The sequence below is a fragment of the Struthio camelus genome, chromosome 4 (assembly GCF_040807025.1).
Source record: "Struthio camelus isolate bStrCam1 chromosome 4, bStrCam1.hap1, whole genome shotgun sequence".
In the NCBI taxonomy this organism is placed as follows: Eukaryota; Metazoa; Chordata; class Aves; order Struthioniformes; family Struthionidae; genus Struthio; species Struthio camelus.
In genome coordinates this window covers 36,387,083-36,411,491 of record NC_090945.1, presented here as the reverse complement: position 1 = coordinate 36,411,491, position 24,409 = coordinate 36,387,083, and the positions used below count along the sequence as shown (strand labels likewise).

General features: G+C 35.7%; 1 protein-coding gene across 1 annotated transcript in view; it reads left to right on the top strand.

The window, feature by feature from the left end:
• The window catches only part of IQCM (IQ motif containing M), a 211,904-nt gene that overhangs the window by 55,271 nt on the left and 132,224 nt on the right, over nucleotides 1-24,409 (top strand). Inside the window, exons 6-8 of the mRNA XM_068941046.1 lie at nucleotides 1,611-1,800; nucleotides 3,170-3,314; nucleotides 6,442-6,576. Of these exons, the coding sequence (XP_068797147.1) occupies nucleotides 1,611-1,800; nucleotides 3,170-3,314; nucleotides 6,442-6,576 (470 nt within the window). The remainder of the gene's footprint in view (nucleotides 1-1,610; nucleotides 1,801-3,169; nucleotides 3,315-6,441; nucleotides 6,577-24,409) is intronic.

Here is a 24,409-nt window from a genome sequence, read left to right as displayed (position 1 = left end):
GGGTTAGAGTGAATGTCAGCTTACAAGTGAGCAGTGAAATTGTGGCCCCATAGTGGGAGGCTTTATGAAATACCTGGAAGGTTTTTTTTAGCTGTTAGAGAGATCATGATCGATGGGGCAGATCTGTATTTGTGGCATAGAGTGGAATGATGAATAAGGACAACTGATGTACTTTAGTTATAAGAAGATGAGGATAAGGTCTGATGAGGAGTCCTGTAGGCTCTTGACTAGAGGGAGAAAGTGTTATGGAAGACCAGAAAATAACTAGTTTGAATTCGTAATCTAAACTATTTTGTCTCTAAACAAATGATTACAACCTCGCAAAAAAGAAAAAAAACAACAACAAGCAAAAAAAAGATTTTGAGAAATATTCAGATTACCATTTCTCAAGCATTTTTATCTGACTAGCACCTTGCATAATTAAGATCAGACATTAAAAAATATTTTCCTCTCAACGCGATGTTATTTCAAGCAGATTGGTTTAATCTTGGCACAGTTTGGATGTGGTAAGCAAAATTACAACTGACTTTACAGCACACAGCTAGTTATGACCTTAACTATAAAATGGCTATTTCCATTCATAATTATACCTTCAGAAAAAAGAAAGCTGTAGATGTGGTACATGAAAAAATCCTCAGTTACATTTTGGTTTACAGTTTGGCCAGTTACACAGTTTGGAATGCAAGATCTGGCACTTTGAATATCCAACATATATACTTTGATCATTTCCTCATTTGGGGCATAGTCAAGTAATCATAGTGGAGTACTATAGAGATGAGACTTCAGAGTGTTCCCTTTTTTCCCCATTATGTGTTAAGATACAGTTGAGAGCTTTCAGGGTTTTTAAAATTTTTTTTGTTAATTTGACTGTGGTGAATACATGCACAATTCACATTATTGAATATCGTGGCTTTTCTGGGGTTTCTGCTGTCTTATTTGACAAGTAAATCTCCAGTAAACCCTTTCTTGGTGTGTCCTTATGAGAAGGATTGCTTTCAGTACATTTCCATGTTCTAGTAAGTAATCTTTTTGTTGAAAATTTCCTAGCAACTTTAATGAATACACATAAACAAAAGCCATGAAAGTTCACATTAAGATGGAAGAGACATGTACGGGTTTCAGTGTGTTTATGTATGCATAAACAAGGGAAGTAGGTAGGTAAATTATTTGTTTAATCTTACTCAAATTCATTATTAAAAAAGTTTTCTTCATGTAAAATATGACTTTTAATACCCTTTTTGTGTCCTCCATTTTATAAAACTCAAAGCAGATGAAAGAACTGCACAGTTATATAGGGATTCAAAATGTTAGCAATGTTTAAAATAATGATGATGATAATTTAATCCATGTAGTTTACTAGGCCATGAGCGTTGTGCAGATCTACACATCTTTGGCAAAACATTTGACAAGCAGGTTTGGATACTAATTCTGTAATTATAGATGGTAAATGACCACAAGCTTCTATTCAAACTATTCATATATAAAAGGATTCCATGTGATTTTGTAATTATTTTTTGTATAAGTTACAATTTGTCTACTATAAATTTGATTCATAGTTCAAGCAATTGTCTACCAAACTGAAAAACAAATTTTTATACTTCAATTTCTAGTGACAAACACCTTGACCTTCAAACTCAGAAGAAGGTAAAGAAAAATGGAACTCACTTGGAAGTCTTTGAAGCTTTTCATGATAGCAGAACACATCCTAGCAGTAGAGAAGTACTTAAAGCAGTTGTTTGCATTCAAAGATACGTGAGAGGATGGCTTGAACGCAGGGCATTCAAAAGGATAAAGATTAAGGTAATGCCTTAGTTGTTTAATCCACGTACTGTTTAAATTCTAGTAGTGTAAGAATTCTTGATTATTACTATTTTGCTATGAAAAAAACCATGCTCAGCTAGTCTGTCTGTCATCGCTGTTCTGCATTTTGAAGGTTAGAGAAAAATTACTGATAGCAAATGCTCTGCTGGAACTTGAATTCCCATTTCCAATGCGTGTTTTTAAGAAGACTCTCCATTAGTTTATAGAAGTGAATGCCCTGTGTGAAATTTGATCCTTCTACCTTCAGAGAGTCTTGGTGTACTTGCATATTGTTCTGTTAGTTCTGGGGCTTGCATTTTTTTGGGCAGAAAAACAGGCTGAAACTAACAGACTGCTTATTGTATCTCATCTTCTCCCACTCCGTTTTAAACATCAACTACTGAACAAAAAAGTCAACGATTTGATGTTTTTCATGTTTGTCATCTAGTGTTGCTAAATGAAATGCCAGTTCCCGAGAAATAATGTACTAGAGACCCATAATATGCACTTTGGCCTTGCATTTCAGTGTTTGTAACGAATTAAAAGAGCTTATGCATACTGCAGGTTGGGTGCTAATGGAGACTGCATGATTTTAGTTAAGATACCATTTCTCTGGTGAGTTGTAAGCCTTCTATCTAAGAAGTATACCATAAGAAAAATTAAACCTAATTCAAATAAGTGGATGTAGTAGGAACTGAGTAATCTATTAAATTGTTTATTTTATTAGTTTTCCAGAGTCCTAAAATAAGATAATTTAAAAAACAGGTCATATTATTTGATAATCATTAACCTTTAAAAACATTCTCTCGCTTTGTAGGCTGAAAGAGGGGGGGGTTTTCTGCTGACATAATTAATGATGAGCTGAAATGGCATTTATTGAGATCTACTCCTGAGCCATAGAAAACAAACATGTATTTTTTTCTCCCATGACGTATCTTTAATCAAAAATCAAATGTTGATCACAAAGTTTCTGACCTTACCAAGTTTCACTGTTCCATTCCTTTTCTTCTTTCCTTATCTTTCCCTCTTATCTTTCCCCTCAGACTCTGATCATGTGCAGACAATATTTTCTATTCCTCATGGTTCCTGTAATTCTTCTGTAAGTAAAACTTCTGTAATTTTCATAGGCCCAGTATCCCAGAATAGTTTTATCCAATCACCTCTGAAAAGGGTCATCCCTTATCAGCACTATGGAGTAATTGTTTTTATGTGTTTGTCCATCTGTATTTGCTGCAATGGAATTTGTTCTGTTTCCTTTTAAGATTTTCATATGCACTGCACACTCTTAGTTCCCCCTTCTCATCGTTTCTTTAGTCATCCTTCACTTATTTCATTTAGTAATGAATATGAAATATATCTTTAATTACAGGCTACAAGTCACGGACTATCCCTACCAGCCGTTGTAAGGTACTACCGTAAAATGATGGCCCGCATTAAATGTCGAGCTGGTGCTTTGGATGCATCCACACCACTTCGGTATTTTGAATTGGAGGAGTGGATGGACAAGAAAAAATGTAAGTTATACACTTTTTATGTAGAATGATCTTTTATTTTAATTTCAATGGTCTCCATTGTTAAGTCGTATTCCATGTCCGCAACATATTATTTTTAAGTGATTCTTGCTGCAAAACACTTCTCAATATGCACAGCTGCATTTTTAAGATGTTGTTCTGGCACTACAGAGCGGCAGGATTTATCTTGAATGAAGAGGTTTTCCTGATCACTTGATGAGGAGGGTAGCTATTAACTATTATTATTAACTATTTCAGAGTAGCTCATGCATGCTGTAAGTTGTGAATTTATCTTTGTGCTGCTGTTCTTAGGTTATTACTTTGTAACTTAAATAATGGACAGTGTGGTGCACTGTCAGGGAGAAGGATTTCTAGTGATACAGTAGGTGAGAAGAAATAAAACTGAGTATCATCTTAATTGTCTTAACACTTCATCGTTTTCACTCATTCAGGCCATAATAATTTTTTTCCAGTGTCAGGATTATTGTCCCATTGCATGGAAAATGAATTGCACTCAGACATCTCCCACAATTAAATAAATAACTAATGTGTTTAGAGCACCTCTTAAAAGAAGATACTGTTGCAAAATTTTTGAGTGTTTCATTCATTAGATACTTTATTCATGGAACTAGTTTTTACACTTGCTTTTGTCTCCCCTATTTCCTCACTAGTTTGAAGGCTCACTGTATAGTCAAGCATGTCAGAAGATACATGTTGTTGTTCAGCTGCAGGGTAGAAGACTCAGAGACACACATTTAAAATAAAATAAACAGCAGTAGCCAGGAGACACGTAAATGACAATAGCTTGAAAGCATAAATGACAATGGCTTGAAAGCATAATCAAGAAGGCACAAACAAGAGGGCCACTGTTTCTGATGGTTGTACTGGTACATAAGCGGAGCAATGCTGAAGGAAACGGAAATAGCTGACCAATACCAAAACAGACTCTTTCTTAGCCCCAGCTGCTCTGCTCACTGTGTTCTGCATTCTTTTGAGTATTACTATTGAAGTAATACTTTTTACACCAGGGATTATAGGAAGATATGAAGGAAAAGAAAAAGCAATTAAGACTGCAAAGTATAATCTAAACTTTCTTTTACTGTGATCAATTGCCCTTCAGATTCCTCTTCCAGAGTAAGAGGTGGCAGTTCCGTCACAGGGGATATTTAAAATGAAATGAGTGAATATGCTAGAAAATGGATTTCCTATTGGGAACAAAAATGCTGGAATGACCTTGCAGAGTATTAGGGCATTAACAGAATGTTTTGGATTTAGAATATGTGATATGTAACCATGCTAGAAAAACACCTTAACTGGAAGCTCGTCAAAAATGAGAAATTGCCCTTATTAAATCTTAGCGTTGACGCCCTGCTGAGAAGGGAAGCAGTGGGACTGTTCCACGATGCCTTCCTGTAGTATCAAAAATGCAACACTGAAAGATGGATTTGGATAACCGTCTTCATACCTAAGGGTTAGAACTATGCTGCTTTTTTATTTCTTTAAGTATGCATTAGCATTCCAGAGAGATAAAAATATACCCATTGATTTTGGAAGTAGATTCGAATCGATTTTCACATCTTCTAAGTTTCATAGATATTAATTGTTTAGATCTTGCTTCTCATTTCCATTCAGTCCTTTAATTCTGCATTCATAAAGCTTTGTACTTCAGTATAGGGTAGGAGAACTGTAATACTTAATTTGAGCATATTTGATGGGTATGCTTTGAGTTTCTTGTAGATACCTCACTGATGTAGACTGTGTAATAAATATATCTCTGGAAAAAAACAGCTTCTGAAGATTCATGGCATAGTTTGACTTCTAAATTCCATATTCATGTCTTGTATTCCTATAATCACCTAGGAAATTTGTTTTTCTGCTACATGAGAAAAAATACATCAATAAAAATAATTAATCCCTAAAACATAAACTGTATCCTCATGGAACCGTGTATTCTTGTCCCAGGCTGAATAGCTTATAATGTACTTCTGATGCTGGATGGCTGAAAAGTTTGCACTACTCTTCACATTGTGATGAAATGCTGGCTGATGGTAGAATTACTGATGCATTAACAAGAAGTCTTAAAAATTATACCTTCAAAGTGTCTTTGTTTATATTTATCTCTTGCTGTTGTTATGGTCTTTAACTTAAAAGGCAAATGTTGTTTTTCTGAAATGTTAAAGTGACATTAATTTGCTCTATTTTATTGAAGACAGACATGTTATAGATGCTCATGCATAATATGGAATGTAATTTGATCTACTGCTGTTAACCCTTAGAGGAAACTGATGGTTCCATTAATAAATAGTAAACCAGTTAGACTAATAGCCCAGATAGATAGACCAGCTAAACTTCCTATCTGTCAGGAAGATTTCTGGCACCAACTCTGCAAGAATCTGTGAGCTAGGTAGATCACTAAAATATTGTATGGGCATCAAAATATAGGAGACTGTGAAGATTTTTATTTTTAATCTGTACTTTTGCTTTCCTGAGCAGCTTAAAATAAATCACACAACACTTATCTCTGAGTTAATGTCTTTGACTGAAGCCATATTAATACATTAAATTTGTCAAGAAAATAATTCACTGTTAGACCACTAGTATATGTCCTTGTTCTTTTTTCAATTAGCCTTGGCACGGCATCTACAGGCATCTCTATTACAATAATTCTGGGCACAATGTCTTACCCTGTAAGTTTTCCCCATGCCTTTTCCCCTAGAGGGGAGCAGTTTAATATATTGCTTTAGGTAGGTTAAGCTATGTGCCAAGTTAAAAAGGGTATTCGCACTATAATTATCTACTTACCCAGCCTCTTTCTGCCAGCCTAGTTCTGCAGAGACTAGACCATCACCTTTCCATACTGAGAAATTCTAATATGGGAAAGAGCTTTTTTCAACCTGACTGTTCCCTTTCAGATGCTATAGGGATGATGAGTGATTTTCACTTTATTGCAAGAGTAAGTCAGCAACAACCTACCCATTGTCTTAAATCTACACAGATCTAAGTTTTCATACAAAGTTTATCAAGCACATTAAATTGATTCTGAAGAAAATATTTCTAGTAAAATCAGCACCTAATAATATATTGCAAGTTTATCTGTGATGGAAGCTTCTGCTTTGGGCTTGTTTTTCAGTTTATGAAACAATGTTTGCCAAGAGACAGTTCAGCAAAGAGATGGACAGAAATGACCTACCTGGATTTTTCAGGGACTGTGGATATTTTATACCCACCAGTGGAATACAGCGTGTCTTCCAGATGGTCTGCCCCGGTAAGTGGTTTCTTAAAAATGCTTTGCAATTGTCGAAGAAGTTCCATTGCAGATGTTGCAGACTTTAGGTGTTTTGTTTTTTTGTTTGTTTTTTGATTTCATGAATAGAGAGGCTTCTGTTTTTAGAAGCATAGTTGAGATAAATCCTGCCTGCTGGTGATATTTTTCAAAATTGAGCATTTTATCATTATATTTGAAGTAAAGTACATTTTATAGAATTGTGTTGTGTCTAACAATGCTGGAATATAATCCCATACCATGTTGCTATGTGCTTAAGAGGGTACAGAGTAATTTTGTGGTGGGCCTGCATTTACAGGTATCTCCAGCCAAAACACTTGCCTTGTTCCCTCCTTTGTAACATCAGCGGTACTAGCCTTCCATCATCCTTGCACAGCTCAGCCGAACAAACTATTACAAGCATTCACAGGCAAAGGAAATAAAATGTCACAAGTCAAGGATCATGTTATCTTGCACTGTAAATAGGAGGGAGACCACTGCCCTGTGAAAACAGAAATAAAACTGTAAGTGATTAAGCCCTTCAACTTGAGCCATCACAACTGGGAGACTTTTGCAGACACTGATCTTATTTGGGGGTAAGAGTTAATTTCACATATCAGCAATTCGAATGAATGCTTTTAAAGTACAGCTAGAGAGCTTAAACCCATGTTTAATTGGTACCTTTGATTTGTTAATGACCTGCATGTATGCCTTCTTTGAGCCAGCTCTCTGTTCATGTTGCATTTTTGAGAAAAAGGTGGTCCCAGAAGAGTCTGACAACACATCATATTTGCACATTATATTACATTTCAGTGTTGGCTCCTAGTAAATGCAATTAATTTCTCACAGAAAATCATGTATTACATGTCATTTAGGTCACATTCCTAAGACAGTGTGAATAAGACCAGGTATTTTTAGTCATTTGCTCAATCCCCATCACTATGGTAACAGGAGATTTTGTGACTTTGAGACAGATTTCTGTCTTATATCCCAGCTTTGAGAGACTATTGCTACTTTTCACTATGTTCACAGACAGACTAGAAAAAATGGATGCTTTCCCAGTCATTATTTAATTTATTTAGTGGCTCTTAGGTATAAGGTTATCAAGACTGGTTCACCAGTTTGGGGCAGGGTGTAGGCTTCTTATTCATTTCAAGTTTAAAACTCTCCCAAATTACAAAAGCATATTAATGAATAATTGCTGAAACATGGAGATGTGCATGTTTCTCAAGGGCACCCATAAAATGACTTCTAACATATAAGCTTTTTGAATAAATGGCACTTACCTGTAAAGTACCCTCTCTTTCTCAGTCTTATAATTCAAATGTCATTTTTTGTGAAGATAAGTTATTAACAGAGTATAACCTTGCTAAATTGCCTGGAAGAGACATTGCAGTTGGTTGAATGTTTTGAACTGCTGAGTAATGATTTGATGCAACTGTCTCCTGTGCCAGGCAGAGCATCCCATACCGTTGGACTGCCTATTCAAGAATGGAAACCTAAGGTGGGTGGGGGCCAAGTTGGCAGAGGGAGATCTTCTAGTAATTACTACACTCAGTTTTTTGCATGAACATTGCATCCTGTTCAGCCTTGTGACTGATCCATGAAAGGTTAAAAACAGGAAATTGGTCGCTTGACCTGTGGCAGTTTACTCTGAACACTGGAGGGAAAAAAAGATTCAGATTTTCTCCTTATCTTCATACCTCGTTTTACCATTCTCTCTCTCTCTCTCTCTCTCTCTCTCTCTCTTTTTTATGAACCTAAATATTGCTGAAAGATCAAGGCTTGTGAAATAAGTGCCCAGATATTAAATGTCCTGTCACTTTTCCATTTCCAGTAAAGAAATGATGAGTACTGTCTTTCGCTAAAATAATTGAGGCAGGAAAAACTTGAAGGATTTTTATTCTATATGTTCTCCTGAGAGTTTTAATTACATCAGTCCTACATAACTACAAATCTCATTTGTAAGGGATCTATTTATTTGAAGTAGTTTACTTTTCATAAAGGTAAAACACTAAAGATAAGATAGTAAAATTATCTGATCAGAATAAAGCAAGAATATGTGTAACATATGCTAATATTCATTGTTATGCAACAATGAACTTGCTGTCAAATGAGAAAAGATGACTATTAGTTGTAAAATACCGACCAAATGTGAATTAGAAATATCAGGTGGAATAGGAAAAAAAAAAATGGAATATATGGATGACTACTAAACATACCATCCTGACTTGCAGTGCTTATACAAGCAAAACAGTACAAAGAAGCAATAATTTCACCAAATGAGACTGTAGTGATGACACTATCAGGAAAAAAAGAAATCGTTGGTACCCAGAGTGGGCTTCTGGGTGTTGAATGGGGTCTTATATACAAAGTATGTGTGTAACATACTTTTGAAATCTGCCTTTTAACTTCTAGGGAACAAAGTGAGTTTTCCTTTAGTTCAAATGAATTTGACAGTGAATTTGATTATTTATATGTAGCTATTTTGTTCCCCACAGTATGAGGAAAAATAAGTGATTGTGTTACTAGCTAATGCATAGCTCATAGAAGAATTAGGAACTGACTAGAAACAATTGAATGGTTTTCTATCAGTGATGAGGTTCAGCTGCTGGTTTCAAGAAAAAGCCAATTAAAATTAAGGTCACAGTGTAGTGATTTTTAGATTTCATACACAAGTAATGATGCTATTTTATAATATTTCAGACCAATTTGTGCTGCTACTTCATTCTGCCATCAAAAAGCAGAATGTCTTCCATTATGCAGTCAGGAAAAACTCAGTGCAACATTGCTGTACTTCAAATAAAATAAGAAAAATAGAGGTAATTAACCGATCTATTTTTGGGCATATATCTTAAAGTATTCATTGAAATTATACCTCATATGAAAAATATCCTTAATATTTTTCAGAGAGCAGGATAGTAGACTGTTTAAATATACTTTTTCTCCGTTTGACTCAAAGTGGCCTATTCAGGCAAATATTTACATTGAATTCAATGGAACTATGCATGGATGTAGGCTAGGTACTGGCACTTCTAGTTATTTTGCTTCTAGATTTGCTGAAAAGACCAGCAGTAATATCATATTATTTTAATATTTGTCTTCTGAAAATGAGTGATCAGCATATCACTTCATCTTCAGATCCTGGAATTGAATGTATGTACAGAAAATCAAGCAGACTAATACTTTACATACTACGATTTAATGTATTTTGCAGTCACTGGAATTGCTACCATTAACTGTGGCTGAGGCTGAATCAGGTACTTGTGATGTGATCCTTCGTACCTTTTGTTGAAGGCATACTGTATACTTCATAGATGCAGCATCCTGATAAATGGAGTATTTTCAAATAAAATGTAAACACAAGATTCTCTCTGCAACTGGCCCTTCTGAGTTTCCTCTACTAAATATAGATTTTTCGGTCTTTGTAGTTGTGATCTTGATATTTAGTCTCATATTTATACAAAATATTCAGTGTGCAGACTAAGGATATGAAATATCATATCTTCTACTCAGATTTGAATCATTGCCCATAAACCAGCTCAGATTATATCAGCCTTATCTCATTGGTGATTGTTCTACATTTGCAGAGAAGTAGTAAACTGTCTCTTTATATAAGTACAGAAATGTCCAGAGTACTGAAATGGTTAACTGACAAATACCGTTTCAATTCACATATATGAGTGGAAAGTGACTTTTATTACAGGAGCTTTTAGGTTGCAAACTGGTGTGGCTTGATTTGAAACAACTAGTGAAAGCATGAAACGATAAACTATAACAGACATGCAAAAGCAATATGTCCTCATTAGAGTCAATGCTAATTCCCCTTCAAGCTGCAGACAGAGTGAAGAGATGCAGGAGGTCCCCAAGGAATGCTTCTTTGTAATAAAGCTAATAGAGGGTAGTAGAGCAGTCCCACACTACCCTGTCACAGTCTGTGGCTTTAAAGGAGCCTGATGCGTGCTGAACCTTCATCATTTTTGATCCCACTGGGCTCTTCCATGATACTGAGTGGCTCTTACTGGGGCTTCTAGGAAAACTGTTATGTTTTTGGAGGCTCAGCTCAGAAATGACACTGTATCACTCTGAAGCTTTCCCCAATGCAGTCTGCAGTTATTTCCTCTCAGAATTCTTCACCACTGTGGTTCACATTTGTGGCATCTTATGCATAAATTGTTAAATATAAACAACACCTAATAGCACTCTCCATTGCAGTCATGCCAGAAGAGCCTTATTTATAGAGCAAGACTCTTCTGTGTTGAGTACTGTACACATTCTGAAGAAAAATATGCTTCCTACATCACTGATGTGAAATTGCCTCCTAAAAGTGTTTATTTTTCATTAAACAAAATCTTCCAGGACAAGCAGCAGGAACCTATGAATACTGTAATAGGAACAAAGGTGTTGCAGCTTTCGTGCATGTGGCAGAACCCAATCCTCTGGAGTTTCTTTGCTGTACTCTTGCTTAATAATATTCTCCAAACCTATGTGGTAATGAGCGCTGAGGCAGAAGTAGGCTATCGTTACGACCATTTAAGCCAAACATAGTGTCAAGAAGTGGAAATTCCACAGTGAAAGAACTTTGCTAGTGAGCTATGTGAATAAATGCATTAATGAAACGTCCTGATAGAGCTATGGAATGCTTTGCATATTCTGCATAATGGTTCTGGATCAAGCCTAAATAAAAATCTGATCTAATGATCCCTTCAGGTCTTACAGGCTCTGGGTTGTTCACAGTCAATTGCAGTGAAAGGAAATAAAATGTACTATACCTCTCTCCCAATGGCTGTTTTTGTCCCAAAAGAGTTACAGAGTAATATTGGTTTAAAGAACTCCCACATCTGGAATGTGTTTCAACAAGCATGTATCAGTCCCTGCTGGATCCAAATGCTATCTAATCAATGTTTGTTTGCAAGCATCCTTTCTAACACACCACATATATGCAAACATGAGCCTGTTTTTCTCTCTCTTTTCATTCTTTTCTTTTTAAAGGAAGGTAAACGTCATACTTAAGAAGTTAATTTGCTTGAGTGTTTTGCTGTCAGCATATCATCGGTTTGCTCCTTCTGGGGCTGGCAAATCAGAACAGGAAATTCAGTTTGGGTTATCCACGTGGCCCGGAGTACTGTAGGCCAGCCACCAACCTTGTTTTAACATGATTAAAATGCTGTTTCTTTTTGACTGTAACAATAGTCCAAAACATCATTATGGATTTATTAAAATGTCTTGATAATAAATTTAACATCTACAGAAAGCAGATGACCTACTTAGTTGATGAAGAGAGTTTTTAGATGTCTGTTCACACTTTGCATCACATTCAGAATTAATCTAAAATACCTATATTTGAAAGACATTGCAACAATCAGAGAAGTAAATTTCCTCCTTAAAATTCTCTTTTGCTACAAGGTATATGGAATACTTGACAACTAGTAGTATACTGATACTACTGTCTGTCATCCAGACTGATGCTGTCTTATTTATAGTCTCCTGTCTGTCTCTTCTTCTTATACCTAAGCTGTAAAATCTTGGACTACTATTTTGTTCCATCCATGTTCTGAATCTGGCACTGAGTCTTGTTCTGTGCCTGGGGCTCCTGAACACTATCCTGATATGAACAGATCATACAAATAATGATGCATTGTCAAATCTACTGTAAAGAAAAGTTGGGGAATTTTTTGAAATAAATGCTGAAACTTCTCTACACCTATATAGGCAGAGTATAAGTCCTTAAATTTGTCTTGTTTTCTGTGCCAGCTGTCTCTCTCTAACCCGAAGTATGGGAGGGATGTTATCTATCAGGATGAATCCAGTGACAGGTTATGAGTGGGAAGCACTGCTGGATTGCATTTCCTACCCATCAGCATCTGGCCAGTGGTGGAACACAGAGTGTCTGTGCTGGTCTGACTGCTTCTAGAACTGGTTGGCTGGAGATTAGGTAGAAAGAACTTTTCCTGGGCCAGCACTTTTCATTGCAACTGCTAATTGCAACTCTGTGGCAAACTTTGTACTGAATATCATGCAATACTAGCAAGTACAATTCATTCCCTTGATAAGATAATGCATGCATTTTTAGCACGCGCATTTTATATGTATTATTATTAAAAGTATAACTAAATTAGTGGGTGTGCTGCATTGAGCAGGCCATCAAATACCCATAATGCTGCTTTGTCTATTTTGCATTTGCAGACTTTTTATCTGGGAGATTTTCCAAATCCCCAGTGGCTACGTACAGGCTGTCCTCTTTTCATTGTAGACAAACATGAAGTAACTTCAGCAGTGTGCACCCACTGATTTATCTCCAGCTCATCCACATCTGTCTCTAGCCTCATGTTTTCTCTTTGCAGTGGCCAGATCCTCTTCAAATGTTGAAATCTCGCGCCGCTGCTGTGTTAGTATCCATGTTAAATACATAAATGAGGTCCTTTCCACTAAGACCTTTCATCAAGTTCCCTTGTGTCTTAATGGCATTGTGCAAATACGTTGTTAACTGTTACTCCATTTGTGGTCCTCTGTAACACAGTTATCCTCTTACAGTTGCCTAGACAGTTTCCTCCATTTTTGAGCATTTGATTTTTCCTTCTGAAGTGTAGTACCTTGCACTTGTCTTTATTGAATTTCGTCTTATTGATTTTGGGCCATTTCTCCAATTTATCAAGATCATTTTGAATTTAAATGCTGTCTTCTAAAGTGCTTGTAACCCCTTCCAGCGTGATGTCATCTGTAAGCTTTGTAAGTGTCCTCTCTATTCCATTATCTTAGTAGTTGTTAATGAAAATATTGAATAGAACTGGACTCAGGACAGAGCTATCTAAGACCTCACTTTATATTTCCTCTCGTGTTTGACAGCAAACTGTTTAAGTACCCTTTGAGTAGGATATTTTGATCTCTAATAAGAATAGACGAATCAGCTAAAAATACAGTCTTAAAGAGTAGGAACCTATTAAGAGATTCACAAATTCTAGCATAGAATAGCACTATGTGGGAGCAAAATCAAACATTCACCATTATTGCTACAAATATGTCTATTACATAATTTAGGAACGTTTATTCTCTATTAATTCATAAAAAGATTTATCATTGCAAAATTCTTGGTCTGAAGGATATATATTAAGTTTCAAAAGTTCAAAGAACATCTTGCCGTCTGTGAGATGAACCATATAAACTGCCTTATCTATCACCTCTCTTAAGATATATATTAAAACATACATTTTAGTATATGCACAGTGCAATGTGTCCACACATGGATAAGTACGTATAGTACATTTAGAATATATAAAAATAAAGTTAGAGAGTTATGTAATATAGCTCAAAAAAGAAAACTACAACCAGTGTACACAACTTGTTAAATAGGAGGCAATGTGAATAAAAATCACTGCTCCCATATTTCAGCATCTCTTTAATAATTGTAATGAATTTTAAAGTGTTTAAACAGTTTATGTAATAACTACAAAGAAAGAATCATTCTAATATCCTGTTTATGGATTATAGTTTACAGATTATATTAGAGTTTCATCTTTTTATTGTTTTTTATCCATCCTTTCAAAGCACAATAATCCTTACGATTACTGCTGTGTTATAGGTAAGTACATACAGATTATTCTCATTTCTTAGATTGAGAAATAAACAGAATAGTTTAAATGATTTGTCCCTGATCATACACTGAATTAGTGATAGAGATTTGGCCTAAACTGTTTGGAATTCTCTGGTCCTTACTTCCATGCATGTATTTTGGAAGGAACACCTTTTTTTTTTTGGTCTCTTTCATCTGTATGTGCACATGCACACTCACACTTGGCCCTCTCCACTAGACAGCATTCACTAGCAGGTGAATGCTTAAAATGCATTCACCTTTATTCACCTTTAGCTAGTTCCTGTTGCCTGTTGAGTCAGTAGTACTCATGAAAAAATAGTCCTTCAATCCTTTCTGTCAGAAGTGACTGTGTGTAAGACACCAAGCAGGATGCAAAGGCTTTTAAACACAAATCAGAACTTGCTTTTTTGATGAAAAATAGTTGTCATAGTACAGAAACTACCAAATTTGTTTAATAAGACCCTAAAATGTTAATTTTGTTGTTTTCTTTCCTTTTAGGTTTTGATAACTTGACTATTTTTAGGCAAATTCCAATCTATCAATATTAATAGCATTTGACATTTTGTAACGATGACAAAAGCAGAAGCATAGGTGCCTTGTCCTGTTAGCATTACTTTGCTAACTAACTCTATATGCAGGATTCTTTTCCAGTTGAAAGCAGTGGCAAAAAAAAACCTTGTAAAAGGAAACAAATAAGATCTAGAATAAAATGGATTTAACTGTATACTATACAACTAGCATGTAAAGCCAAGAAAGCTAGAAAAAGTGGTAATTTGAATAGGACTGTTCCATGCTGTCATCTGCTTGACACTTTATTGGCAATATTTTCCTATTTTTCCTTACCTTTGCAAAGTTAGTATTTGCTAACTGCCACTGTAAATTATTAGAGAGTAGCAACATTTTGTCGTTTTAAATGTCCTGTCATATGTTCCTGTAATCTATTGTTGCATTTAAAACTCTCTCTGGTAAAATGGCTTAACCTTAATCAATGCTATCTGATTGACATAGATAGGCTTCCTTTGTTGAAGAATAACTCCCTACAAAACAGTTTAGCAACCCTTCAAACCTAAAGGAAAAAAGATTCCTACAGTGAGATGATGTTGTGCAATATCATCACATCAACCACTTGTGTCATGTTGATGTAAACCATTTCTGTAAAGTTCATGACCAGTCACATATCTTCCCTTATGCCTTGTTAACATATTGCCCTTTTCAGAACTGGTTTAAAAATGGCATAGCCCCAAAAATTATAATTAAAGATCTGTATGGTGGTGTGAATTCTATTATTTAGGCATTCTGCATATCAAAAGACTTATCAAGACCTTTTCTTTGTTTCTTATCAAATTATCATCTTTTGGCACTCTGTTGTAGTAGTAATTCTGTATAATGTAGTAGTTCCCAATCTACCTAGTGCTTTTTTTTTTTTTCCTATAAATAGTATCTTGCATTCTACACGGCACAATGACTGAATACTTATTTGACTGTCAATTGTTATATCTACTTGATAAAACTGACACAAAACTTCCTTTTTAACTACAAGACTCTTCTGAGGGTTACCAGTCCTTCTATCAGCATGCATCTCTGCTATCAATGTTTGTGCTTCTGCTAAAGAAACCAAACATGATTGTTAGTTTTGATGATGAGTAACTTTTGGTTTTCTGTTATTTAGCTTGCTGTGATTACACTGGTTTCAATTCTATTCAATCTGAAATTGAGTTTTAGTGTAGTATTGCTATTGTTGTTTGTCACCCAGCAAGAAACTATGTTTCTGCATCAGGGACATCTGTCATTATTACCATCATTGCTGGAGTTTTCTGCTCCAGTTCATGAATTATTATTTTATTATATTGTTAAGTCATGCTGAAAGCTGCTTGCTTGTGGTGATTCCTTTTGAATCCATTGTTTGCAATTGCACCCCTTGTGCTGGATGCCTTTATATCATGTTGTGATAACCATCAAACTTCTTGAAAACAAAAAGTCTTTGGACCATATGTGGAAAATATGATCCAAGGTGTCTTTCCCCTGTAGTTCAAGAGAGTGTCTAATAAATCTCTGTATGATAGATGACTGAATACTTTAAGATACCCTTCAACAGACTGCATTTTTTTGAAGAAAGAAGTGAGCACTGTTAGCTAAATACTGCACTTAATAATTTTGCTTGTTAATATATTTCTGCATTTCTGTGTTAATAGATGTTTTCTTTTAAATAGAAAAATAATAAATATCTATCTCTACATTTTCCAGTTTCCTACCCAAGCACATGTGATCAGAGCATATGTAATTTGATACAATGATAGATAAAATATCTGTGACACTTTTTTAAGAAAACATTCTAGGATGTATTATTGTCTCAGATAGACACTTCAAAGTGGATTGTCTTCTGAATATAAAGATTGGCCTTCACTTATAGGATTTTGAGCGCAATGACATCAATAGAAAAATTGATTCAAATCAAGATCATCATTCTTAATAACTAGGCTTGGTCTTGGCTCAGAGAAACATGGGCATCTCTCGTTTAAATATTGGCATAATACTGTCACACTGAATTAAATCTTTGTGTGAGAGTAATTAAGTAATGACTTAAGTCACTTAATATCTCTTTTTTAAAACAGTCTGTGATATCAGTGACTTTTAATTCCTATAAAACTAATTTGAAAATTTGTGCTAGTATAAGTGAATACAATTTTAGTACTGGCAGGCTACTTGAATTTAACAGAAGTGGTCTAGGTAAAAAAGAAAGAATTGAAAATTAAGATTTTTAATAAAGTCTTTATTCAGCAAAAAGAGCAAGTATGTTACATAGATTTACCTATGGTCCATTCCATGAAATTCAGTAGGACCTGGAAAATGCTGATATTTTATGAAGGTTTAACAGATACATCAATATTTCTAGGTCAAGGAGAAAAGGGGAAATCTGTCACAAGAAGATGGTTTAACAGTATTCTATTTCATTGATGATTTCAGGAATGTGTTTTTCCAGAACTTTGTTCCAGTGAGGAGTCAGAAAAAATCTCAATGTAAAGGAACTGGGTGGAGGACCACACAGTTTTAGTTCTATGGATTTAACAGGGTTAATGGTATGTTTTGTGTTAAAGATGTATGAAAGTGTTTGCAACTACATGATCCAGAATAGAAATTACATTTTTACTAATTTTGCTGTCTGAAGTGGCATAAACTCTGTGTAATTTTAGAGTAAATTTGCATCTCGGTAATGATCAAAAGTTATTTAGACTTTCACAGCTTCACAGTGCTTGCTGAAGTTGGAGGAAAATCTTCTACTGGCTGTAATGATACAGAAAATGGAATTGATGCTTTCAAAACTGACTAGGAAGTCTTTGCTACATGTAAACTAATATTTCTCAAATATAGGCCACTGCTTTTGGGTTGCCAAGTCCATATGGTACACAGAAAGAGTAGGATTTTCAAAAGCTCCTAGAGCTACATTTAGACTGTGTGACATGTTATGGCATGGTATCCTCCAAGATCGTGGTCCCCTGCTTGCCCAGAGCAGAATCAGGCCTTCTGTCAAAGCTTTAGGAACAGAAGTGCTTGTTACACCTGTTCTTCATTTTCCTTGAATATGGAGTAGTTCAAGCAATACCTAATGCACCTTTTCTGTTATTAAATACATTGCCAGTGATATATTAACAGAAGAGCTCAGGAACTGCACTAACCACAGATAAAATCATTGAAATGACAGAGAAAGGGGAGAATGCAGAAAACAGATCACCACCCAAAATTCTCTGAATATAAATCCTCATGGGTAAATCGACCTTTCAGTACAAAAAGCACAAATTTCAGTTTGGAACAATATGAAACTTTTCTTCTGAGCAGCTCATACATAGTTAAAGTTTGACAAGAGCAATCACCAGTATGAAATTTTAGCTAGCTAGTGAAAAATTTGGTAAAGTAGCTTATCTTTTGCTATCTTGAAAGGCAGAAATTCTATTAGGTTTTAGAGGATCATCTTTTATAATCTTAGCTTTGTCAAACGCAAACATCTTCCTGATTCATCCAGAATTCATCCATGGTCCTCTAAAATTTGAAGGTATATAATTATCTTTTCACCTTGAATCTAAGGATAGATAGTGTCTGTATGTTTACCCCAGTTAGGAGGTAGTGAAGCACACAGAATTTTTATGGTTTTTTTCTGGGTGGTGTAACTCCTCCGTCCCTTTAAATGAACATAAAATTGTAGATATTTTCTTAAACTTTCACAAGTAGTAACGTGCTATGGCACTCTGTGGAAAACTTGAGACAGAATAACCTGTGTAATGCTTTTCCCTGATATAACCTTTGTTTGTGGCTTTTGGAAATAAGTCAGACCTATGTTTCCCATTTTCCCCCTCTCTAAAGCATGGCGTCTCCTAGAAAAAATAAATTAGTATTTGCACAGTATTTTGAAAACGTGAAGAACTGGCACATAAATATGAAGAACTGGCACAATGGCTGAAATCTAACCTTTCAGGCTATCAGACTGGCACTTTATAGAATATAGTGAGCTTTGGATATTTTTACAGAACATTAAATACAAAATCCTTTTTTTTAAGTACAACTAGGGCCAGCATTAGGACCTGCCCTCTTTGAAAGCAGAGGCAAAGTTTTCATGAATTTTAATGGTGAATGGTTAGGGGCTAACATTGGAGATTCAAAGATAACTCCGTTATACCTATTCTCCCCCAACCTCACTGTCCTCTATTAATTTTTATGAACATGGGAGATGAGGTCAATTTGTATGAGGCAGCAGCTGAAACTTGGAAATTCTGGTGTCTTTTGTTGGTTTGTGTTACAATCTAAGTGTTATTTAAACATCTTTTTTTTCATATTTAATACTTGATAATGCTCTAGAGGCCTCTTTAAAACAGCTAATGTTCCCTTTGGCACTGAAATCCACTTACCTTAACTGACTTCTGTTATACTTCAGCCTGATTCTCAGAGTCACAATGGTAATATTCATTTTAATGTCCCAATAGGCTCTTAGTATTCATCAAATATTTGATTTGCATTTTCTAATAAGGCTTATGGAATGCAGGAACATGAAACCTATACTCTGCCATGATTCTTACTACTGTCTCTTTCATTAACATTGTGAATTATTTCTCCAAAATAATTAAAATCTGTAATTGAATATACTAGAATAATTTTGGAAAATTAGTTTAATTATTCCAGTGCTTCTATTTGGAAAGATCACATCATTTGTAATAGCAGGATAGGCATATATGAATTTACTCACCCAGTATCCTTTGTTATACTTACCTTTTAAGAAAACATATGTACTTGAAATTCATATACTTGTTAAGTACCACAGTTGCAATGTAGACATTTTCTACTGCAGAATTTTACTGAAAAAAAATCCTCTTAGAATTATTTTATCAACTAATAAGTATGTTCTCCCCTTTAGGAATTTGTTGCATGGTTTTTTCTATATGCGTACCATAATATAGAAAGTATTTTTTACTGAGGTACCTGCCTTTTATTTTTAGCAACAGTAAAACTGTCTACACAAATGAAGCACGTATATTATGTGAAGGATTACTTGTAGACCAGAGATCACTACACTGTGTATACAAAAATAAAAGTGCAACTGAAATAACCAGACACTGGATTGAAAGGGTTAAAAACTCCTGGCATCTTCACAGTTTTGGAGCTATGCTGCTGCTGTGGAGGCAACTCCAAAGTCTAGTTAGAGTTCGGCAGTGGGTTCCAGTGCAAGAAGGAGGAGGTCACAAAACTGAGTAGGTTTGTGATTCATCAGGGGCATGACCAGATGGTCTGAATACTGGCTGTAAACCACTGAACAGCACTTTGCAACTGCTGCTGCAATCTATTGAGTTGCAGGACTGAGTGTCATTTACCATTGCAAACATAGATGGGAAGTATATTGAAGTGAGCAAAAGAATTAGGCTAAGAGAAAACCAGAACTGGAAAAATTGGAGGAAAGAGAACTGGAGCAAAGAAAGGGGAGGGGGAGATCAGTACAAGAATGAAAACATAGGTATCTTAGTAACTTAAAAAAAAATCTTTGATGTGTAGGGCTTCGACTGCCCCCAGGATCCCAATCAATTTTTTGGAATGATGCCAAATGATATCAGCTAAGGATCTGATCCAAATAATGGCTATAGCTAAATGTTCTAAATTATTGCAATGATGCAGTGTATGTAAGCATAAGGTACATATGGCTATAAAAATACATTGCTTGCATGTCTAACTAGTTAGAGAGAGGGGTTCTGGAAGAATGGCTTTCAGACTGACAGTGCTACAGGGCTTAGAAACAAAGGCCTCATAAGCTACTATTTCCTGACGCAGTAAACCTTGTGTGCCACGTTTCTCTTGCAGTGCATCTGCCACCTCTCGTTCATGCCCTGCATTGATTCCTATTTTTTTTGAATATAGTTTGTAGTGTTAGCTTAAATTTATTAAATTTTAAATGGCTTGTGTTTGGAATGGATTGCTTCGGAGGCTGCTTCTGCCCTATGGTGGAGCATAGTTGATAGATCAGAGTAAACACTGCCTGAGCTATGTTTTGAGCCAGGACAATATCACTATGTCAGCACAAGTGCAGAGGCTGGACTAATTAGTGTTGCTGAGAGACATGACTAGTTAGTCTAGACTTAACACAGCTCTAACTGTGCTTCTGGGACCTGAGCTGATGTTGCTGCATGGTACTATGTCAACATAGTAATTCATTCAGAGCTCACTAGGGGATCTCTAAAACCACAGCGGATTGTACGATTGTGTCATCAGTTTTGCCTCCAGAATGCTCCCTTTATAGGAGATCCTGTAGAACGGAAGCGCTTGGGCTATCACCGGGTTTAACCTTGAAGAACACACAAAGATTTCTAAGATGGCTTCCTTATTCTAAATTTTGTTTCCACACTCAAGTCTGCCAAAGTCTATATTTGCTGTTCTTCAGTTTGTGTTAGAGGCTCATTTGTTCATCCAGACTCCATAGCTTTCTCTTCTTTTCTTTCTCTCTGGCTCTGGCACATTGATCTTCAATGGCAGAGTCCCTTTTCCACTTCTGACAGGACCTCAGGCTCTGTGCAGGGTAAAGTGGATAATGTTCTCCCAGCTTTCATGTTTTGACTCAGTCATGGTGAAGCAGCCTAATGCTAGACAGTGAGCACTGCAGAGGGGCTACTGCTGTATCAGGCATCCACAACAGATGTCCTTTGTAAATATCCTTTTCAAACTCAGTATCAGGAAAACTGATCAAATTTTTTTCTAAAGGCAGTGACTTTCCATAGCAGTGATAGGAGAGGACGGGGTAGAATCTGCTTGATTCTACCTTGTTTCTGTCTGTTTTAAATCAGTGGCTGGTAATTTGTCACCTAACCTTGCTCAGTTTCATATTTAGCTCCTGCAAATTGCATGAGAATGTTGCAGAATGTAGCCAAGGAAGAACAAGTAAAAGCCATATAAGGGGAAGATGGGGTGCGCAGTAGGGGAGGAAGAGCAGGCTATTCCACTGCAGTCTTCCCTGCAAACACTCTAAGTGGTTGATTGGTTAGTGAATATTTCTTTTTTCAACCGGTCTTACTCCATACCGTTTACCAAATACTGAATAGTGATTATTAATAGTAAGTGAGACTTTAATGTATCTTATAAAAATACTATCCTGTGTAGAGATTACCAATTTGGCCTCTAAAACTGTTATAACAGCTGTGTATAACCCCTTTTTTTCTGAAAGAGATACTGGAGTTCAGATGGCTGGGGCTGTGTGTGTGTGCACTGGGGGCAGAATATGGCTTTTATTGTTGCCCTGTTATTTCAAGAAAGGAGACTATTGAGTAACGTAAGAACTCTTGGAACTGTTTAGCACTTTCCCTGTTCATGCCAGAGAGTCATACATTCACTGCTAATGAGCAGAATGAAGCCTTATGAATTTGTCTGAATGTTTTCCCTGAGCCTTATTCTTTTACTACTGAAATCACTGGCAGAACCCCTCCTGTTGGTTTTAATGAGGCAGGATTGGACTTTTAATAAGCATCATAGTCACGTAAGCTTGAGATTTGTTTTTTTAGCATCGTGCTTTTTAAGTGTTTTTAGTTACTGCCTGCAGTGTATACAGCTGTGAACTTGGATAATAAATAAGGATTATTTCTATGAAGAAACCTTTGGCAGCAATTTTTGCTTTGCTGAGGTAAGCTGTTAGTCATCTGCCACCAAAGGATAATCAGCTAGATTTTAAATATTGCTGTGTCTTTCTACTTTTACTGTATTTTTGATTAGTCAATAAATGCATGTTCAGTCTATTTCCAAAGCCCAGCAATCAGTATAGATGCAAGATATGTTACTAAACAGAAACAAGCCAACAAGAGCTAACTGTAATGTTTTTGGTTATTTAAAAAAAAAAAAAAGGTTGTCCTCACTTAGAAATTAGTGGAAAGTGGTAAAGCTTCATTATAAAAAAAATCACAAGCAAAAAATTGTATTGACAGATGGTAAAGTACAGTCTCAAGAATGAATCAACTTACTCACTGATAGTAAAAGTGAAGCCAGAGAAACTGCGCTCCCTGCTACTACGGACGAATTTGGGCTTGGGAACCATACAGGCAAATGCAACTGAGATTCAAGGGCTAAAATTTAGGCTTTTAAATTAGGAACCTGCCTGACTTTCAGAAGTGCTTAGTACCCATTCAAGGAGAGTGTCTGTGCAATAAAATAAATATTGAGATAAGAGATGAGTTATAGTCTTCTTTTTGTGGTTGTTATGAAATAATTCAGAGCCAGAAATCCTTACCATCCTAACTGCACCTTCAAAATCCCAAAACAGTTAAGAACTGAAAAAGTCAAGGAAAAGGTCATAACTAAATGTACTATGTAAATGGAAATATTAGGCATGTTGAGGAAATAAAAATGGGGATGGCTTGACATGGCTGACAACAAATGTGGATATATTTATTTTACATTAACTGTTTGGATTCTTATTCATTCAGCCAAAAAGGAGAGTTACTTGTTGTAGAACAGGCAAACTGGTCACTGGTAGAAAAGTAATGGTTTAGCTATATCTAAGGAAATATTTCTGACAAATAAGGACCATAGTTTATCAGGTATTTTTTTGCAGCTTTGCTAGTTTACATCTGTGGTGTGGGTGCAGACAAGTATATGTGCACCATGAGGATGACTTTTTGGTTGAAGTCTGGTTTGAATAAAACTCTATTTGGTATATCTTCTGGTATTTTAACTTATGAGACCTTTAGCTAATAACAAAAGGTTAGGATGCATAATACTGCCTCACCCTAGTAAAGCAACTTTGCTTAAAGAGACATCATTCTTTGGAATAATTGGCGTCATACCTGTTACTGTGTAGCAAAGTTTTTCTCTCTTCCACCAAGTTCAGTATGAGGAAATGTCATTATAAAAAGATAAATAAGTTTCCAAAATAAAAATTACTATTGCACAAAATAGTCAGATTTGTTTTTAGAGTTATAACAGATGTAAAACTGGGACACTTTAAGGCCCATGGATAAAACTGTCAAGAGAAACTGATTAAATATTCCACTTCCAAAATGTCAGTCAAGTTTGTACTGTAGATATAAATGTTTACATATGAACAGCTATTGATTTTCCAGTGCTATATCTTCATCAATGCGTAAACATGTATGCCATGAAATATTTAGAGAATTTAAGATTTCGATTAGATGACAAATTTTACTTTATGCCACTGTGTTCAAACTGTACCAGTTTTCAGGAGAAAGCTGTCCTCCAGCTCTTTGGGCTGTATTCAGTTGTTGAATATATTTGAACAATATATGAAATGGGTCGTGCATAAGGATAGAAGATACACTTATTAAAAGAATATGCATCACATTGTTCATTTTGCATATCCCCAGTTGTTCTTAATCTTTGGAATGTAATCTTTGGATGCCTTAGAGGATATCAGCAGATAATAGTTTGCCAAACTATGAATTTGAAAACTTACAGTAATACAAAAAAAAAAAGGCAAATAAAAGAATCTCCCTAAAATTAAGAAGCAGTGTAGAGAATCCAGTAACATAAATAATTATAATACACAGTAATAGCCTAAAGTTGCAAGATGTGTTACAGACAGACGGTGCTTAACTGTTGAATATGGCAGAAGAACACAAAAGAGGATTAGTTTACAGTGGGACGTGGGGAGCAGGGCACAAAAACAGAACTGCAGAAGTTTGAGAATGATGGCCAGTTCTTCTGCAGACTTGCTGAATAGTTGTTTCATATTTTTGTTTCTTCCCAACACTCTGTCTTGTCTATTCCTGACTC